Source organism: Drosophila hydei, unplaced genomic scaffold (genome assembly GCF_003285905.1).
Source record: "Drosophila hydei strain 15085-1641.00,03,60 unplaced genomic scaffold, DhydRS2 tig00000060-arrow-pilon, whole genome shotgun sequence".
Classification (NCBI taxonomy): domain Eukaryota; kingdom Metazoa; phylum Arthropoda; class Insecta; order Diptera; family Drosophilidae; genus Drosophila; species Drosophila hydei.
This window is the reverse complement of record NW_022045656.1, coordinates 10172677-10187659: the sequence shown is the minus strand read 5'-3', so window position 1 is coordinate 10187659 and position 14983 is coordinate 10172677. Positions and strand designations below refer to the sequence as shown.

The 14983-nt window shown below is 41.3% G+C and overlaps 3 protein-coding genes across 16 annotated transcripts in view; all 3 read right to left on the bottom strand.

The window, feature by feature from the left end:
- LOC111597111 (protein hu-li tai shao) overlaps positions 1 to 3916 on the bottom strand; it is a 30462-nt gene extending 26546 nt beyond the window's left edge. For 5 of the 11 annotated variants that reach the window (XM_023311664.2, XM_023311665.2, XM_023311666.2 and 2 more), the window contains exon 1: positions 2472 to 3032. The gene's annotated coding sequence lies outside the window, so the exon portion shown is untranslated. Of the gene's footprint in view, positions 1 to 2471; positions 3040 to 3828 lie in introns of those variants that run through there. The other 6 variants (XM_023311656.2, XM_023311660.2, XM_023311659.2 and 3 more) reach the window with 6 other exon arrangements.
- Positions 3917 to 4098: 182 nt separating this feature from the next.
- Positions 4099 to 6162, bottom strand: LOC111597057 (serine palmitoyltransferase 1). 3 transcript variants are annotated; one of them, XM_023311583.2, is made up of 6 exons: positions 6062 to 6155; positions 5838 to 5895; positions 5290 to 5780; positions 4902 to 5229; positions 4473 to 4838; positions 4099 to 4415 (listed from the first exon to the last, which is right to left on the bottom strand). In XM_023311583.2, exons 2-6 carry the CDS (start codon positions 5883 to 5885, stop codon positions 4251 to 4253), a joined length of 1398 nt encoding a protein of 465 aa, XP_023167351.2. In that variant the 5' UTR covers positions 5886 to 5895; positions 6062 to 6155; the 3' UTR covers positions 4099 to 4250. The 3 variants fall into 3 exon arrangements, with proteins under 3 accessions (XP_023167351.2, XP_023167349.2, XP_023167350.2); XM_023311581.2 differs by having other exon boundaries at positions 4101 to 4415; positions 6004 to 6157; XM_023311582.2 differs by having other exon boundaries at positions 4102 to 4415; positions 6100 to 6162.
- A 447-nt stretch (positions 6163 to 6609) lies between these two features.
- LOC111597022 (heterogeneous nuclear ribonucleoprotein U) lies at positions 6610 to 14950 on the bottom strand. Of its 2 annotated transcripts, none has more exons than XM_023311531.2 (10): positions 14538 to 14950; positions 13546 to 14307; positions 12548 to 13411; positions 11984 to 12483; positions 11032 to 11160; positions 9597 to 9768; positions 7954 to 8885; positions 7683 to 7890; positions 7378 to 7460; positions 6610 to 7286 (listed from the first exon to the last, which is right to left on the bottom strand). In XM_023311531.2, exons 1-10 carry the CDS (start codon positions 14683 to 14685, stop codon positions 7119 to 7121), a joined length of 3966 nt encoding a protein of 1321 aa, XP_023167299.2. In that variant the 5' UTR covers positions 14686 to 14950; the 3' UTR covers positions 6610 to 7118. The 2 variants fall into 2 exon arrangements, with proteins under 2 accessions (XP_023167299.2, XP_023167300.2); XM_023311532.2 differs by having other exon boundaries at positions 6610 to 7283.
- Between the last annotated feature and the right edge of the window lie 33 nt (positions 14951 to 14983).

Below are 14983 nucleotides of genomic sequence, written 5' to 3'. Positions count from 1 at the left end.
CTCTGCCTTTCTCTCTTTTCTACTTTTCGCCTTTTTAGATAAATCGTTTGGTATTAGTGAGGACTGTAGGGTTGTCAGACCTCCGATTGTTGCGAACGAAGGTTCAATTAATCAAACGGAACGTCACAATTATGCACTTAATCTCCGAACATTTTATAACAATTAATCACAGCCTGACTGACATCAAGTGACGTCACTAAAATGGGAAATTAGATAAGCAAAGCGCGCGCTTGAGTAAACAATTTTTACTCGTAATTCATAAGCTTCGCTCACTGTCACCTTCAGTACCTTCCGAGTTTTCTTAGGTAAATGTATTTATAATTTATTATAGTATTTATTGTTTATTTCGAGTTTCTATTCTACTTCCGTCATATGCAGACTCGGTCAACAATAACAATAATAATAACAAAAACCAAATTCAAAACGAAACTAATGTGCCTCATTCAAGCATTTGTTGTCGCTGCTTTTCTAGGTTGCCACCCACACAATTGTTTACAGTTTTAACTATGCACTTCCTCCCACAAAAACAAAGACACACACACACACACACACACACACACACACTTGGATTGCTCTCTCTCTCACTGTCTGTTTGCCTCATTCATTCAACACTTTAATTTGTCCACTGGAAATAACTGTAGTAGCGCAATATGACAATGGGTTTTTTTCTTTTGTCATTTACATTGCTATTCTCAGCCACCCACCCGAAGAGCGTCACAACGAATTGCTTTTGTTCTCACCTGTTGAAGAGGTTGTCGACAAATATAAAAACTGTTGCATTACATTTAAAAAAATCTCTTTATTAGCTACAAATTCAACTACAATTGAGTCACTTGCAGTAGCATTTTATTTCGTGCAAAAAAGGGGGAACAAATAATACAAAAAAAAACTTAAACACAAATATATATATACGCACAGCGTTTGGGCTGAATTGAAATAAATTATAAAACTCATCAAGTGAACGTGTGTATGTGTGCATATTTATGTATAAGTATTCGCAAAATTGAATTAGCAACAAAAGGCCGCGCGATTCATTAGAAAATGCGAGCTATGACGTCATTGAATTGTTAATATACCTGGGTATTGAATTGTTAATATACCTCGAGCGCAGCACATACGTAACAGAGTCACTTGCTTATATTTGTTATATCAACTTGATATGGTTGATAACAGTAACTTCAAAGGCAATGAGCAATACATGAAAGTTAACCAAGAAAAATTCTTTATATACTTTTTCTATTTAATACATGATTCGTTATACTGTAATTTCTGTCTGTATGCCTATCTCTTTTCTACCTCTAATTGTTCTCTAATTGAAAGCAATAAGAATATGGTCACATAGAAAAGAAAAAATGAGGTCAACTTACTGCCGAGAGCACACATTCAAATTTATATGTATGTATGTATATATTTATGAATGTGTGTATATTGGGCTCAAATTCTTACTAGCGAACAGCGAAAAAAGTTCTGATTAGAAAAAGAGTAGAGACAATAATTTAAGTCTTGCGCGTCTTATGCATTATTTGCAATAAATTATGTGGCTACACTGGTGAAGCAGCTGTTTAAGCGGTTAACCGATAACCGATATTGATTGACCAACTGATCTCTGCATCGCTTGCAAAACCATTAACGTTTGTCACTATTCAATAAAAACAAGTTTTTGATATTTACAAATCCGTTTATCACTTGCTTTACACAAAACTAGATTTTCGCCAAATCGCATGCAAAAGGCAAAGCAACGGCATACAAAACAAAAAAAACTGCAAAGAAACTTTGCAAATAAGTAGGTCATCGACGAGACTGAGAAACTTGTAAACAGATGCGCCGCGAACAGCGGCAAAATGCATTAGACACGCGTAAGCGTAAATATTTGCTAGCACTTGTCTCTGTGTGCGTGAGTGTGTAAGTGTATACTGATAAAGGCGGCAGTTTAAATCAGAAACCTGTATGATGACATGTGTCAGACACGAATAGAAAGCTAGTGTATATACATACAGGTATATATATATCTGTATATACATACAGGTATATATATATCTTTGCAGCTCCCACCCACCCAATGTAAATTAAGAAAGAGAAAGGAGAGAGAAAAGTCAAATGTTCTTCATCTGACAAGTCAAAGAAAATAAGAAAAGTACATTTCTTTTGCCCTGCGCTCAGAACGAATACTGATCACAAGGCATAACACAAAAAACACACTCCTCCGGAATGTGCTTGACCAATCCCAAAAAATAAAAAAAATTGTTTAACGAAAATTATTGGTGTGAGTTAAAAGATGGCGTCACCGGTCAAACGGCAACCACGCATAACAGTAAACAGCGCGCGCTGTCTACACATTTCCACACATATAAAATTAACCGAAAAGTGAATAATACAATTAAAATCACACAAACTGACTCGCAGACAAAACTAAAAACTAAAAAAAAAAGAAGAGAAAAGAATTATATGAAGGTAGATGGGCTCGTACTCACAGTGAATGTTTCCACTTCTGCTTTTTCCAACTTTGACGTAGTCCTCGTTGTCTCTTTTCGCTTTTTCGTTCTTATTGCGTGCTGCTGGGACGTCGTTTACACAAACACAGACACAAGTTCGTCGAAACTGACAAGCACACGCGTTCGTTTTTCGGCTGCTTTATGTATATATATGTATATACGTATGTAGTAAATAAATGGGGGAGGAAAAAAGAACTATGAAATTAATTTTATTTATTTAGCAATGATCGTGAATTGCACTAGAACAATTTTTTGGCATTTGTTATCGCTTGCACTTTGCGCTAGCGGCAACACGGCGGGAAGAGCTCTCTTTATAACGGCGTATCTAGCAATGGCGGGGTCTAAGTAACGGCACTTGCACAGCTCACCACATTTACCCTTTTTTATTATTGCAATTTGCTTTTATCACATCAAGTAACCAACTTTAAATAAGTAAAGCTGTATACATATAAATTTAATCAAACACCACCTTATAACATGTATTTTTTTAATTTCTGTAACGCACACGTCCGTCGCTCTCAAGCGCACGTTAACAACAAAATGAAGAGTGAGAGAGCGCTTAGACTGGAAGCGGTCGCGAGCGGCAGTGTTGGAAAACGACATGTGGGCGTAGCGATTACTAAATGTCGGATATTATACATATTTACGTTAATTGAATAAACGCAATTTATTTAATGTTTCATACATTAAATAATTATGCTTGCGATGCATTACGCATCAAATATAAATATACAGTATTGATTATTGAGGGCCAAGGCATTTTATTTCATTTTGCGCAAAATTGTGCAAGCGAGACAACTATACAGCGTCTCTGGTGCTCTCTGGAAAATGACCGCAAAGCGGCCTGGAAATCATATCATCCTGCAACGCCCAAATCAAAAGGGAATATATGTATGTATGTGTGTGTATGGCATTTGTACGTATGTTGGTAATAACGAATTTGGTGATCAAAGCATGCGTGGAAAAACAGCGCCGCTCACGTACATAATGTACAAAAGGAATGGCCAAGTCCTGACACTGCGACCACAAAACATGAGGCACTTATAAGTATTCTGCAGATGTGTAGAAGAAACTATGTCAATTCAGTCGACCGCATATGCATATGTACGTCGATTATGTCATATTATTTATTCGAATACACATTCACACACGAACACAGTTAACACTTTGGCGGCGTCTTCGTCACCGGCATGCCGTGAAAAAATCGATTCGTCCGTATTGCTTATGCTGCTTTATTCTACAACATAGTTTAAGAAGCACAATCGACGGTCGAAATGTTATGGTTCTTTTTTATTTCGCGATTTGCTAAAAATTTAATTAAATTGTGACCACTTACACCTATTAAATGCAAAAATCACACTGAAAATCACAGCGCGACATGCGTGCTTCCGATTCGGCTTCGTTTCTGAATGACAGTGTGACCAGAAGCTATCACACCGAATTGCATTAAAAATGCAGCAGGGCTATCGATAAAGAAGTCTGTTAATGTTATAGCAAACAGGTTTATTAAATTTTAATTTCGATTGCTAGCAGATGTTAAGTTGGTTCGAAATTCGAAATCAATTAGTGAAAAGCTGATAACACAGCTACTTTATATTTTGATTTTTTCCATTTAAATTTGTATTTTGTAATTACTGATCAAATACAATTAAAGTTTTGTGCAAAATATGATTATAAAAGCATGTGCTGAGCTTTTGTCATAGGTCAACAAAATAAACTAGGAACGTAATGCATTCAATTGTAGAAAACAAACCAAGCTTAAAGCTCAGCACTGGAAACGGCTTCGATAACATCAAAGGCCTTGGAAATATCGGAATCTTCCAGCAATCGACTAACGGCAATCCGAAGACTCGGACGAATCGGCTTGCGTTCCCTATTCCGCAAATATGCTGCTTCCACGACGGCCACGCCTCGTTCAATACACTTGAAAAATGAAAAATGTCAAGGTTTACGATTTAGTTAATAAATTCAGCTTTCTACCTTGTCTGCCACTTGGCTGAGCAGTTTGCTCTCCGTTTCGAAGCTATCGCGCTCCTCGGCCAGGTACAAATGTTTCACAGGTGACAGCTCATCCCCGCCCAACTTCAGTTTGCTAAACCGGTTGAATTGTGTGTGCACTTTTTGCGATTTCTGGTGCAGCTGGCCAAAAATTTGCGGTTCACGCTCAAAGCGATCCAACGCTGAAATCGCCGCCTGCGTTAGCATTGGCGGCAACGAAGCAGAAAATATGTAACCCAAGCCCGACAGACGCTGGTGCTCGGCTATGAAATGCGAACCCACACAAAAGCCGCCAATGGTTGCCATGGCACCCTCCATGCCTGCCGATATCAAATCGATTTCATCTCGCTGCAAGAAATTATTTAATTTAACAAATTATCGATAAACTAATTGAAGACTTGTCACACTTACGTCGACATTGAAGTGCTCGGTAATGCCACGCCCAGTGTTGCCCAACGTGCCAAAGGACACGCTTTCGTCCAGAAAGAGTCGCAACTTGTACTTCTTGCGCAGCTCCACCAATTCCGGCAGCGGGCACAGCTCGCCCGTATTAATGTAAATTCCCTCGGCCACAAGGAAGCGACGTGTCTTTTGCGCCTTTTTTGGATTCATCTGATCCCGTTTGTCCTGCTGCACGAGCAATTGTTCCAAGTCCTTGACGTCATTGTGCTTGAAGTAGACAATGGTGCTGCGCGAGGCATCCAAACCTTTTTGTATAGCAAAATTGACGCCCTCATCGCTGCAACAGTGCTGAGAGATTAATAATAAGCCGAGTCAAGACGAATCTTTGGAAACTTACACAAAGATAATATCGCCGCGCTTAGCATAAGCAGGTATGGCGCTAGCCACGGTTGAGAAGCCATAGGAGTAGACGATGGCCTCCTCCAGATTCATGAACTTTGCCAAACGATCCTCCAGGTCCAAGTGTACGTCCATTGTGCCATAGAAGCCACGCGGACCACACGAGCCTACGCCATATTTACGCAAGCATTTGCATGCCTCCTCCAGAATCTCATTGTCCTCGAGTAGGCCCAAATAGTTGTGCGAGCCAAGATTTAGGCAATCGTGTCCATCCACCACAATACGTTTGCCCACTTTCGATTGGACAAGGCGTGTGTGTAACAACGGATGATCGGGATCTGTGTCAGCGACCAATGGCTCCGGCTCATATCGTTCAATTAAATAGTCCTGCTGCTCTTTGGAAAGCCCGCGACCGCCACGTTTATGCAACAGCAGGCCAAGCACCGTGATCAGTAGCAAGGCTTCCAGCACAAGCGCATATGTCGGTGTCTGCACGAAGGAAGATCTTTAATATTTACAGAAATATATTTGTAAATGCTCACTCACATTGCGAAAAATACTGCCGATTTCATTAAATAACTGTATGCCCAACATATTTGTCCTTCTGCAAATGTCGGAAAATCAATTAAAGCAAATGGGGGAAAAAAGTCACGCCGTTTGTTGCATGCGTCATTCCAATTGTTCTTATCGTATTTGCATGGACAACAAATACCTTAAGCATTAATGGACGGCTAGCGGCATGTATATATATATGTACTATATGAACTAACTTATGTTATAGATAAAAGACACATTTAATCTAACACACCACTTTTATGTTTATGAAGTTAATATTTAGATTGCGGCTGGGTGCGCCTATCGTCGGCTTTCTATCGATTTCAACTTGACGCTTAGCTGTTCGATCTTCGATAAGTAGTGTACTTGACGAAACACATCGAACTAACGCCAACATTAGGTATATCGAAATATCGCATTAGGGATATGCCCTAAATAAAAGCGCGGTTCAGTTTAAAAATTTTTTTTATTTTATTTTATGCTTGAGCAAATAAGAAATTCAAGCTTAAAATATGCCATAAATTACCTTTATTTAAAAATCAATGCAAAAATTTATCTTTATGATTAAATTCATGTTAACTAACATATGTTAATCAAGTCCCCAATAATATATTTAACCAATAAAATTGAAGACATTGTTTTGTATATAGATTTGTTAAATTTATTTTGTTTTTAGTTTGTCTTCCAGCAATAAAAAATAAAACAATAATCATAATTAAACGTTAAACAAGTTGTACTGTCCTAGATACGTAATGAGCCAAAAAAGAAGTTCAATTAACGTTCTTTATTGCTTTCGTTTTGGAAAAACAAACAAGAGAATGCTAATTGGCGAAGAAATAAACAAAATATAATATAAACCATTTCACATAATGCACAATAAATGTAAGATTGGTTTGCATTTTCTCTTTCATCCCAAAGGTCGCAATGACAAATTTATGCAGCAAGTAAATACATGATTTTTTGTTGTTTGTTAAAAAATCAACAGTTCTTTCATCGTTCACACAGTTTGTTGTTGTTTATATAGTGAGAGAAACTGTTGTTAAGGTTACTTTTTTGTTTGTTTGTTTGGACTTTCCAGACGCTTATAAACTGGCTACACTAAATTTATGCTCGCTTTTTGATTGATTTGTATTATGTTTAAAAACTATACTTTAAAGTTGGTTTCCTTCTTGTTGTGTGTGTGTGTTTAAGTGTGTGTGTTTGTGTGTATTGTTTATAAATGAATGTGGCCTTGCGACGGCAAAAATATGTGCACCGATTTGTTAGCTGCTTCTATTTCTTGTCGACGCCCGCATTGGACTGTGTAGAGTATGAATATTGAGACCAATAATGATTGGTGGCACCGCCATCATTGTTGCCAGCCGCGCCCGTAGTGCCACCCGCACTACCACCGGCATTATTGGTCGCTGCTCCCCCGCCGGCGCCCTGTTGCTGCTGCTGCTATCGATGGCACAAAAAATTACGATTTATCGATTATTTGGTTTTGTTTTTGCTTTTGCTGCTGCTACTGCTGCTGGGCGGCTTTGCTTACCTGCCACCAGGACATCCATTGCTGTTGTTGTTGCTGTTGATCAGCGCCTTGCCAGGCTGATTGTTGCTGCTGGTTGCCATAACCTGCTTAAGATATACACACAATCAATCAATCAATCAGTCAATCAATGAATCATCAATCAATCAGCCCCAACTGCCACTTCATATTGGAACTCGCTCCATTAACCACCAGCGAATAAATGAATTCACATCGAATATTAAATTAGAATTTTATTTGCGGCACGACAACAGAGCGAGTTTTCTATAAGTAAGCAGTTGTCGCCAGGTATTGTCGCTGCTACCTACCCTGCATCTGGTTATAGTTCCAGTATTGTTGTTGTTGTTGTTGCTGTGGGCCTGCGGTCTGATGCGTCTGTTGCTGCTGCTGGTATTGTTGTTGCTGTTGTGGCTGTTGCTGCTGCCAGACGCCGGCCTGTTGATGTTGCTGATGCTGCGTCTGTTGCTGCTGCTGTTGGTGCTGGGCATAGGTGCTCCATTTGCCACTTAGCGCGGACTGCAAGCAACCGTTAAAGAGTTCGAAATTACAAATGCTCGAATTATTGTTGTTTGTGTTTACCTTGGAGCCGGACTGTTGACCTCCGCTCGAATGCTGCTGCTGCTTGTACTGATCGTAGCTGGCAACTTGGGCCGAGTTATTGCCGTATTTGGGCAGCGCTTGTGCAGCTGACCGCTCATAGCCACCGCGACTATCTTCTTTGGTGTCGCGGTGGCCATGCCGAAAATCCCGTTGTTGATGATTACCACCGCCGGAGCGATAGCTGCTTTGGCTGCTGCCTCGATTACGATCATTGCTGCCCAAGCGATTGCGATCATTGCCGCCACGATCTCGATCGCGATAATCTCGCGAGCTGCCGCCTCCACCATAGCCGCGATCATCATAGCCGCTTCTGCGATTGTTTTGCATCCAATTCTGTTGGCCACCGCCACCACCGCCGCCGCCTCCACCACCACTGCCGCCATAGCCGCGATTGCGATTATCATAGCCACGACTGCCTCCACCAGCGCCGCCACCGCCACCACCACCGCCATAGCCGCGATCATCATAGCCGCTTCTGCGATTATTTTGCATCCAGTTTTGCTGACCGCCTCCGCCGCCACCGCTGCCATAATTGCGATTGCGGTTGTCATAGCCACGACTACCACCGCCTCCTCCACTGCCGCCACCGCCACCGCCACCGCTTGAGTAGCTACCTCCTCCTCCTCCGCCGCCGCCACCACCGCGTCTCGAGTCACTCCAGCGACTGTCGTGACGCTGACCACCATGATCGCGACGTCGCTCATCAAAATGACGATTACGATGCCTGTCATCACGTCGATAATTATCGCGTCCGCCGCGCGATCTCTTGTCACGCGACCTGTCCGCATCGATAGCCTTCTTGCCCTTCTCATTGTATTTCTTGACCTCGGCCTTGGCCTCATCCCCGTTCAGCTCCGTGTAGATGATGTCGTCAAACCAGCCAAACTCCAGCGAGGGCAGCGTGAAATTGGCTGCAAAAAGAGTGTGCGAACGTATTATCATAATGTGGGGCATTGTGCAACACTGGCAAAAAGATTTGATCAATTTTACACATTACACTTTAAGAGAGAGAGAGAGAGTGAGGAAAGGAGAGAGTAAATAGGTGGGGGGAAGGTGGTATGTTCAGCTGGCACTGTGTTCAAAGGAAAAGGGAGAGAGAGAGAGTGAGAAAATAGAGCTTAAAGCTCGAACAGAATGAAATTTGAAGATCAGATTTGATTATATATATCTTGGGCAAGATATTGATAGAAGACCAAAATGGGATTCATGAATAACGGACCACAGTAAAGACTTAAGATCAATGCGAATCGGACCAATATGAAGGGAACACATCAGAGCTGCCAGCTGGCTGTTTGGGCATGTTTCTTAAAGAAAATAATAATGATGAAGTATAAAAAATGAATTAAAAGATGGCTTAGAATTATAGTAAAAAACAGTTACAAATACATAAGAGAATGCAGCTGCTTACGGGCTAATAAATATATACGTTACACAAAATAAGCATTATACATATTATTTTCTCTTTTTTGTTCTGTTTTGTTTTTCAATATATATTATATATACATATAGATATATTGTTATATTATGCACTAATAATTTGCCGTTTCTTAATTTATTTGCATTTTTTTTTTTTTGTTTATAGAGTTTTTTCGTTGCTTGTGGTTGTGGTAGACAATATTTACCTCGTAAGTTATTTATTGTTGATTCTTTAACTGTAAAAGCATTTCCCTTTTCCTCTTTATCGGCGATGCGACGTTTCAATTCATCTTCGCCGGGTATGCAAACAACCGCAATACGCTTGAAGTCGCTAAAACCTTTCATTTTACGTCGCTGGGCCGAGGCATACGCATTCGTCTACAAGAATTATACAGTTGGTTGGTTGGTTGTTTGGTTGATTCGAGTTGTTTGGTTGGTTGTTTGGTTGATTCGATTGGGTAGGTTGGTTGAATGTTGCGTTGTTGGTCAGTTGGCCAGGTGAGAAACACGTTGATGATTGCCTCGCCGGGTCGGGCTCGAATTGAGCCGCTTGCCCACCATGGCCCACATGGCCCACATGGCTCCCAGGCAGACGTTGTTCGTTGTTGTCGTTGTTCGCCCTCGCTTACAAACTAACACATACCTGATTCATATATATGTACGTGTGTGTGTGTGTGCGTGTACTTATTGTCCGCATGCAACTCCGCCGGGGAGTTGATTCGTAGCATTGCAACACACTACTCAAAGTTTCTGCTTCGGAATGGCAGAACGAAACAACAGTTGACTTAATAATTTTTGTATAGTAGCAAAAGAGTTAACATAATTGAATATACATATATATGTGTGTATATATATATATGTATACACACAGTCATATATATATAGTAGGTATATACAGCAGTGGCCTCTGTTACGATTGTTGGCATTTAGAGAGATAGAGAGTAGGTATAGTAGTAGGTAACTAATACGATACGATTCAGATAATGTGATAAGACGAACGATTTTCGCTGTTTAGATTTTTAGAATTGTGTGTAATTGTTGTTGTAGTTGTAGTTGTTTATTGGTTCTTTACTTACAGTGGCTTCCTTGCCGCACGCTCCCTTCATCATGCTGTCATTACTCATACTCAACTTCTCTTCTCATCATCTCCATCTCACACACTGCCCTTCATCATCATCTTCCTCTTCTACAGTCAACTGTTGCACCTAAAACTTATGCTTAATACAGATACAAATACTTACACTCTTTAACACACTTATGCAATACTAATTATCGGATCAACTTAGTGCCTAACACATACCTCACAGCTTTACTCAGTTGGCATCGCTTGCGACGCTTGGGATCTCTCACATTTTCATATATGAGCAATAAAATGCATATTTCAAATATACAAAAACAAAAACATAAAAAAATAACAAAAAATATCCCTTCTTTTTGTGAATAATCAGGGACCTTTCAGGTGTGACAAACGTATGTCATCATCAACGCATAATTCTCGCTTGTTTCGTGGTTTTGAGTTTTTCGTTCGGTTCGTTTGTTTCAGTGTATTTTGTTGCTTGTGTGTTTGTATGTGTGTGTGTGTGTTGCTGTGTTCGCGTGTGTGAGTGTGTGGGTTTGTTGGTCATTTGTTTGATGTTTTACCTGATCGAGTATAAAATTGCGACGTCGCTTCATGGCAATATCTTCCAGGCCACCGAGGCTATTCAAACAGATCTCGTACACCTTATCCCAGCGACCTTTGTGCACAGTTTTGCGCGATTCTCCATCGATCTACAAATCGAACAAAAAACAAAAAAAAACAAAACAAAACCAAACAAAATATTAAAACGTTTATCAACAATAAACAGAAAATGTTCAATTGCGTTAAGAAGCTATTAGTCATTATTATTATAAATATAATTTATTATAAATATAATAATAATATTATTATTATAAATATAATACCCAGAGGTATTCTTTGTTATTATTTACTTAGTACCTTGAACTAATAGTTCAAAGGGAAGTGATCTAGTCGAGAGTGTCCGACTTGGATATTCCCTGAACTCTGGTGCCTCTTCACGCTGCTGCCACGCCTCTTACTAATAGACACATACGTTTTCATCATAGAATGAATTCACATTTTCAATGATTTCTGAGAAAAACTAGAAGAAGAAAGCCCTTAAGTAACTCTAAACAACTAAAATAAAGTTCTCCGACGCAGCTTAATTCTAGCTTTAAGGCTGACAAACTTAAAACCTAACTGAAACAGATTTAACAGTTGATTTTGACACGCACTTTAGATAGTCTATTTAAGCTCGAATAATTCTAGCTAATGAATAATTTGCCATCGATTAAGTTTCACTTCAAAGGATATAAACTATTTGCAGTGTCAACATTACTGCAATATGACATAGCCTCAGATCGACTCTGGTTACAGCTGGCATCAGGTTATAGATATTATAATACATGATATCTTATCAACATTTAATCGGACTGGATATATTTGATATATTGCATTCTTATGAACTACTGGAGCTGCTAAACTGTATATTTATCTATACTATATACATATACATCTATTTATTACTACTATAACTTCTGTACTATCACTTACCGTCATTTTGGCTATTATGGAATCAGGTCCAATGATCTCGTAACGCTTATCGGCGTTCTCTGCGACATGCTTTTGTGTCCAGTGCGTCTTGCCAGCACCTGGCAGACCAACAAGCAGAATGACCTCGCAATCTTTACGCGTGGCAGGACGCTGAGGACCGGCAACCAATTGCTCAATGGGCACCAAAGCCAAGAGCACATAGTCCGGCAGCAGGCTGACAGTTTCGCGTGGTATGGGCACAACATCTTCGAACTCTTCTTCAGCCGGTTGTGACTTGTCAGCTGATTTTTCTGTTTCCGACTCAGTTTTGGTACGTTTATTGGGCGATGGGCCATCTTCCTCGTCCTCCACAGCGTTGGCTGAAGCTTCATTGTTTTTGGGGGATTCTTTTGCTGATGCTCCAGGTTCGGCTGCAACTTCAGCATCAGGCAAACTGTCGCCATTGGTCACAGCTGCTGACTCAGTGGGCACAACAGCTGGAGTTTCTGCTGCTTCCTCAGCTGTAAAGTAAATGTAAGTTTTAAATCTGAACTTCATTTTGATAGTGTCTCTAGATGAACTCACCAGGTTCCATTGCTTGATCCTGGGATGCAGCCTCTGCAGCCTCAGCCTGTTCCGGTTGCTCCGATTGGGGCTCTTCTTCAACAACAGCTTCTTTGGCCTGCTCCTCTTCAGCGGGTTTACTGGTCGCATCGGTGTTGGCCTCCGCCACTTTGTCGCCGTCGCCATCCTCCTCGGTGGCAGCTGACTTTGCTTCATCGTCCTTCTTCTCGGGCTCATCGTCATCAGCCGTTGCCTCATCGAGCACCTTCCACTTCTCACCATCATTGTCATCATCTTTATGCGATTCGGCACGCTGCTTGCGACGCTTGCGTGTCGGTCGCTCGGCATTAACAAGCAGCTCTTCGGCATTAGCAAAGTTCACTGTGTACTCGTAGCCCTTGGTGACAATATGTGGAAAAAGTGCGCCATCCTCGCCCAGAACGCTCTTCTCAAACTCATGGGCAATGCCAAGATCTTCGCCATTCAACGTGTATTTGATGTTGCACGGCGTACTCTCCAGGTCCAAGTAGCACCCAATTACATCGTCCAGCTGATATGGTTTGCCATACTCTTTGAACTCGCTATTGTTAGCCTTACGACCGCTTTCGCAATAGCCATAGGAATGTTCAGCTTCGCCCAGCAACAACGATGACTGCGGCGTTGAGAAGCCCACGCGAAATCCTCGCACATGTGGTTCATCGCGAAAATGATGAGCATTCTCTGGCACTGTCTCCTCCGAGAGTTGCACCTCAAAGCAAACCTTGCCATCGCGCACACCGTAATTGGCGCGTGCACCAGACCAAATAAGTGAATAGATTTCCGGGGTCAGTGGCTTTGCCGATGTGAAATTGGTAGAGTCAATGACCAGATGAATATCAGAATCAACTGATGAGAAAAAAACGTAAAAAAAAAAAAACAAATTAGAGTAAATATATTATTATATTGTGAATTGAAATTGAATTTTAATGAGATTTAAAAAAAATTAAAGATTTAGATTATCTAAAATTTAGATTACTTACGCCAACTGAGGCCCACTTTATTTTCCTCCATGGTGGGTTCATCCTCAACTACAGCGCGCTGCTCTTCAACAGCTGCTCCACATTTGGAGTCACGCTTGTCGCCACTGCGACGTTTGGGTGAGCGCGAGCTGCTGCGAGAGCGTGTTTTACTGTGTGATCGTTTGCGCCGTTCGCCTGACTTTTCCTGCTCCAGCTCTTGCTCCTTGTCATCTTCTTTGTCTGTTTTGGTGCCAGCGCCAGTGCCAGCATCGTCATCAACTTCCATTTTCTCACCATTGTTTCCATTGGATTGGTGAGCGACTTTATCAGCATCGGCATGAGCCTCTGCCTCTGCCTCAGCCTCAGCCTCAGCATCAGCTGAAGTATCATTATTCTCTGCTGTTTCCGCTTCTGTCTCTGCTGGTTTGTGGCAGTCGTTGGAATCTTCCTGATTTACTGTCTCCATAGTAGTGGGCTCATCTGCCATAGCCACATCTTCGTCATGTGTTGCTGACGGTACAGCAGTGTCCGTTACTTCTTCCTCGTCCGCCTTAGTGGCTTGCTCTTCTGGTTCTTGTTCCTCTTCTTGTTCATCGTCTTCGACTTCCTCTACTTCTGCTCCTGAACCAGATTCAACTTCGGGTTCTGCTCCATGTTGTTCCTCCTCCGGCAGAGTCTCTAACTCTGGTTCAGTGGCAACTGGAGCCGTCGCAACTGGCGACGGTGACCGCGACATGGATCGCGTTCGACGTTGACGACGGCTTGGTGTAAGTGGGGCGCCATCTGTTGTGTGCGAAAAAAAAGTTTGTAATTCACATCAAATTCGTATTTGGGTTATATAAGGCGCGTTTACAATATTAAATACAAACACGCTGAGCCGAGTTACACGCACACACACATTGAAAACCGTTCAAAATTGTGTAGTACACATACTCACGAACACACACATGCACTCAGAACCGCAGTGATGCATACATACATACACACATATACATGCACACATACTAGCTTACCTCCATCGCCGCCGCCGGCAGAACCTTCTACATGTGCTCTCAAGCGCTCGATGAGCACTGCTTTTACACCTTTGGTATCAAGACCACGCGTCTGTAGTTCGGTACGCAGGTCCACCACTTTCATCTTATCCAGCTTCGCCAAATCCATTTTTTCGCTTCAATCTTGAATGGCGGCAGCAGCGCGTCACGCACAAAAATATATACACACACACTCACGCGCACAACTTAGGCAAAATGAAAACGTATTATAGACGAAGTAAAAGCTATGCAATATGAGCGCGATTAGTTATAAAATGAATTATGTTGTTGCTACTTCGCAAATATAGCGAATCAAACTAATTTTCGCAATTGCATTCGCATTTATTGCGAATAAATAATGGCTAAAACCTATACCGAGAACGCGTTGATGTGAAGTTGGCTGCGATTAAGAGTGCACGGAATGCCAA

Coding starts and splice junctions, on each gene's coding strand:
- LOC111597057 (XM_023311582.2), bottom strand. CDS start 5,885: ATGTTGGGCATACAGTTATTTAATGAAATCGGCAGTATTTTTCGCAAT. Junction 5,781..5,837: donor TCGGCAGTATTTTTCGCAAT/GTGAGTGAGCAT, acceptor TCCTTCGTGCAG/ACACCGACATATGCGCTTGT. Junction 5,230..5,289: donor CGCGGCGATATTATCTTTGT/GTAAGTTTCCAA, acceptor GCACTGTTGCAG/CGATGAGGGCGTCAATTTTG.
- LOC111597022 (XM_023311531.2), bottom strand. CDS start 14,685: ATGGATTTGGCGAAGCTGGATAAGATGAAAGTGGTGGACCTGCGTACC. Junction 9,769..11,031: donor GCAATTTTATACTCGATCAG/GTAAAACATCAA, acceptor TAATTCTTGTAG/ACGAATGCGTATGCCTCGGC. Junction 7,461..7,682: donor GAACTATAACCAGATGCAGG/GTAGGTAGCAGC, acceptor TATCTTAAGCAG/GTTATGGCAACCAGCAGCAA.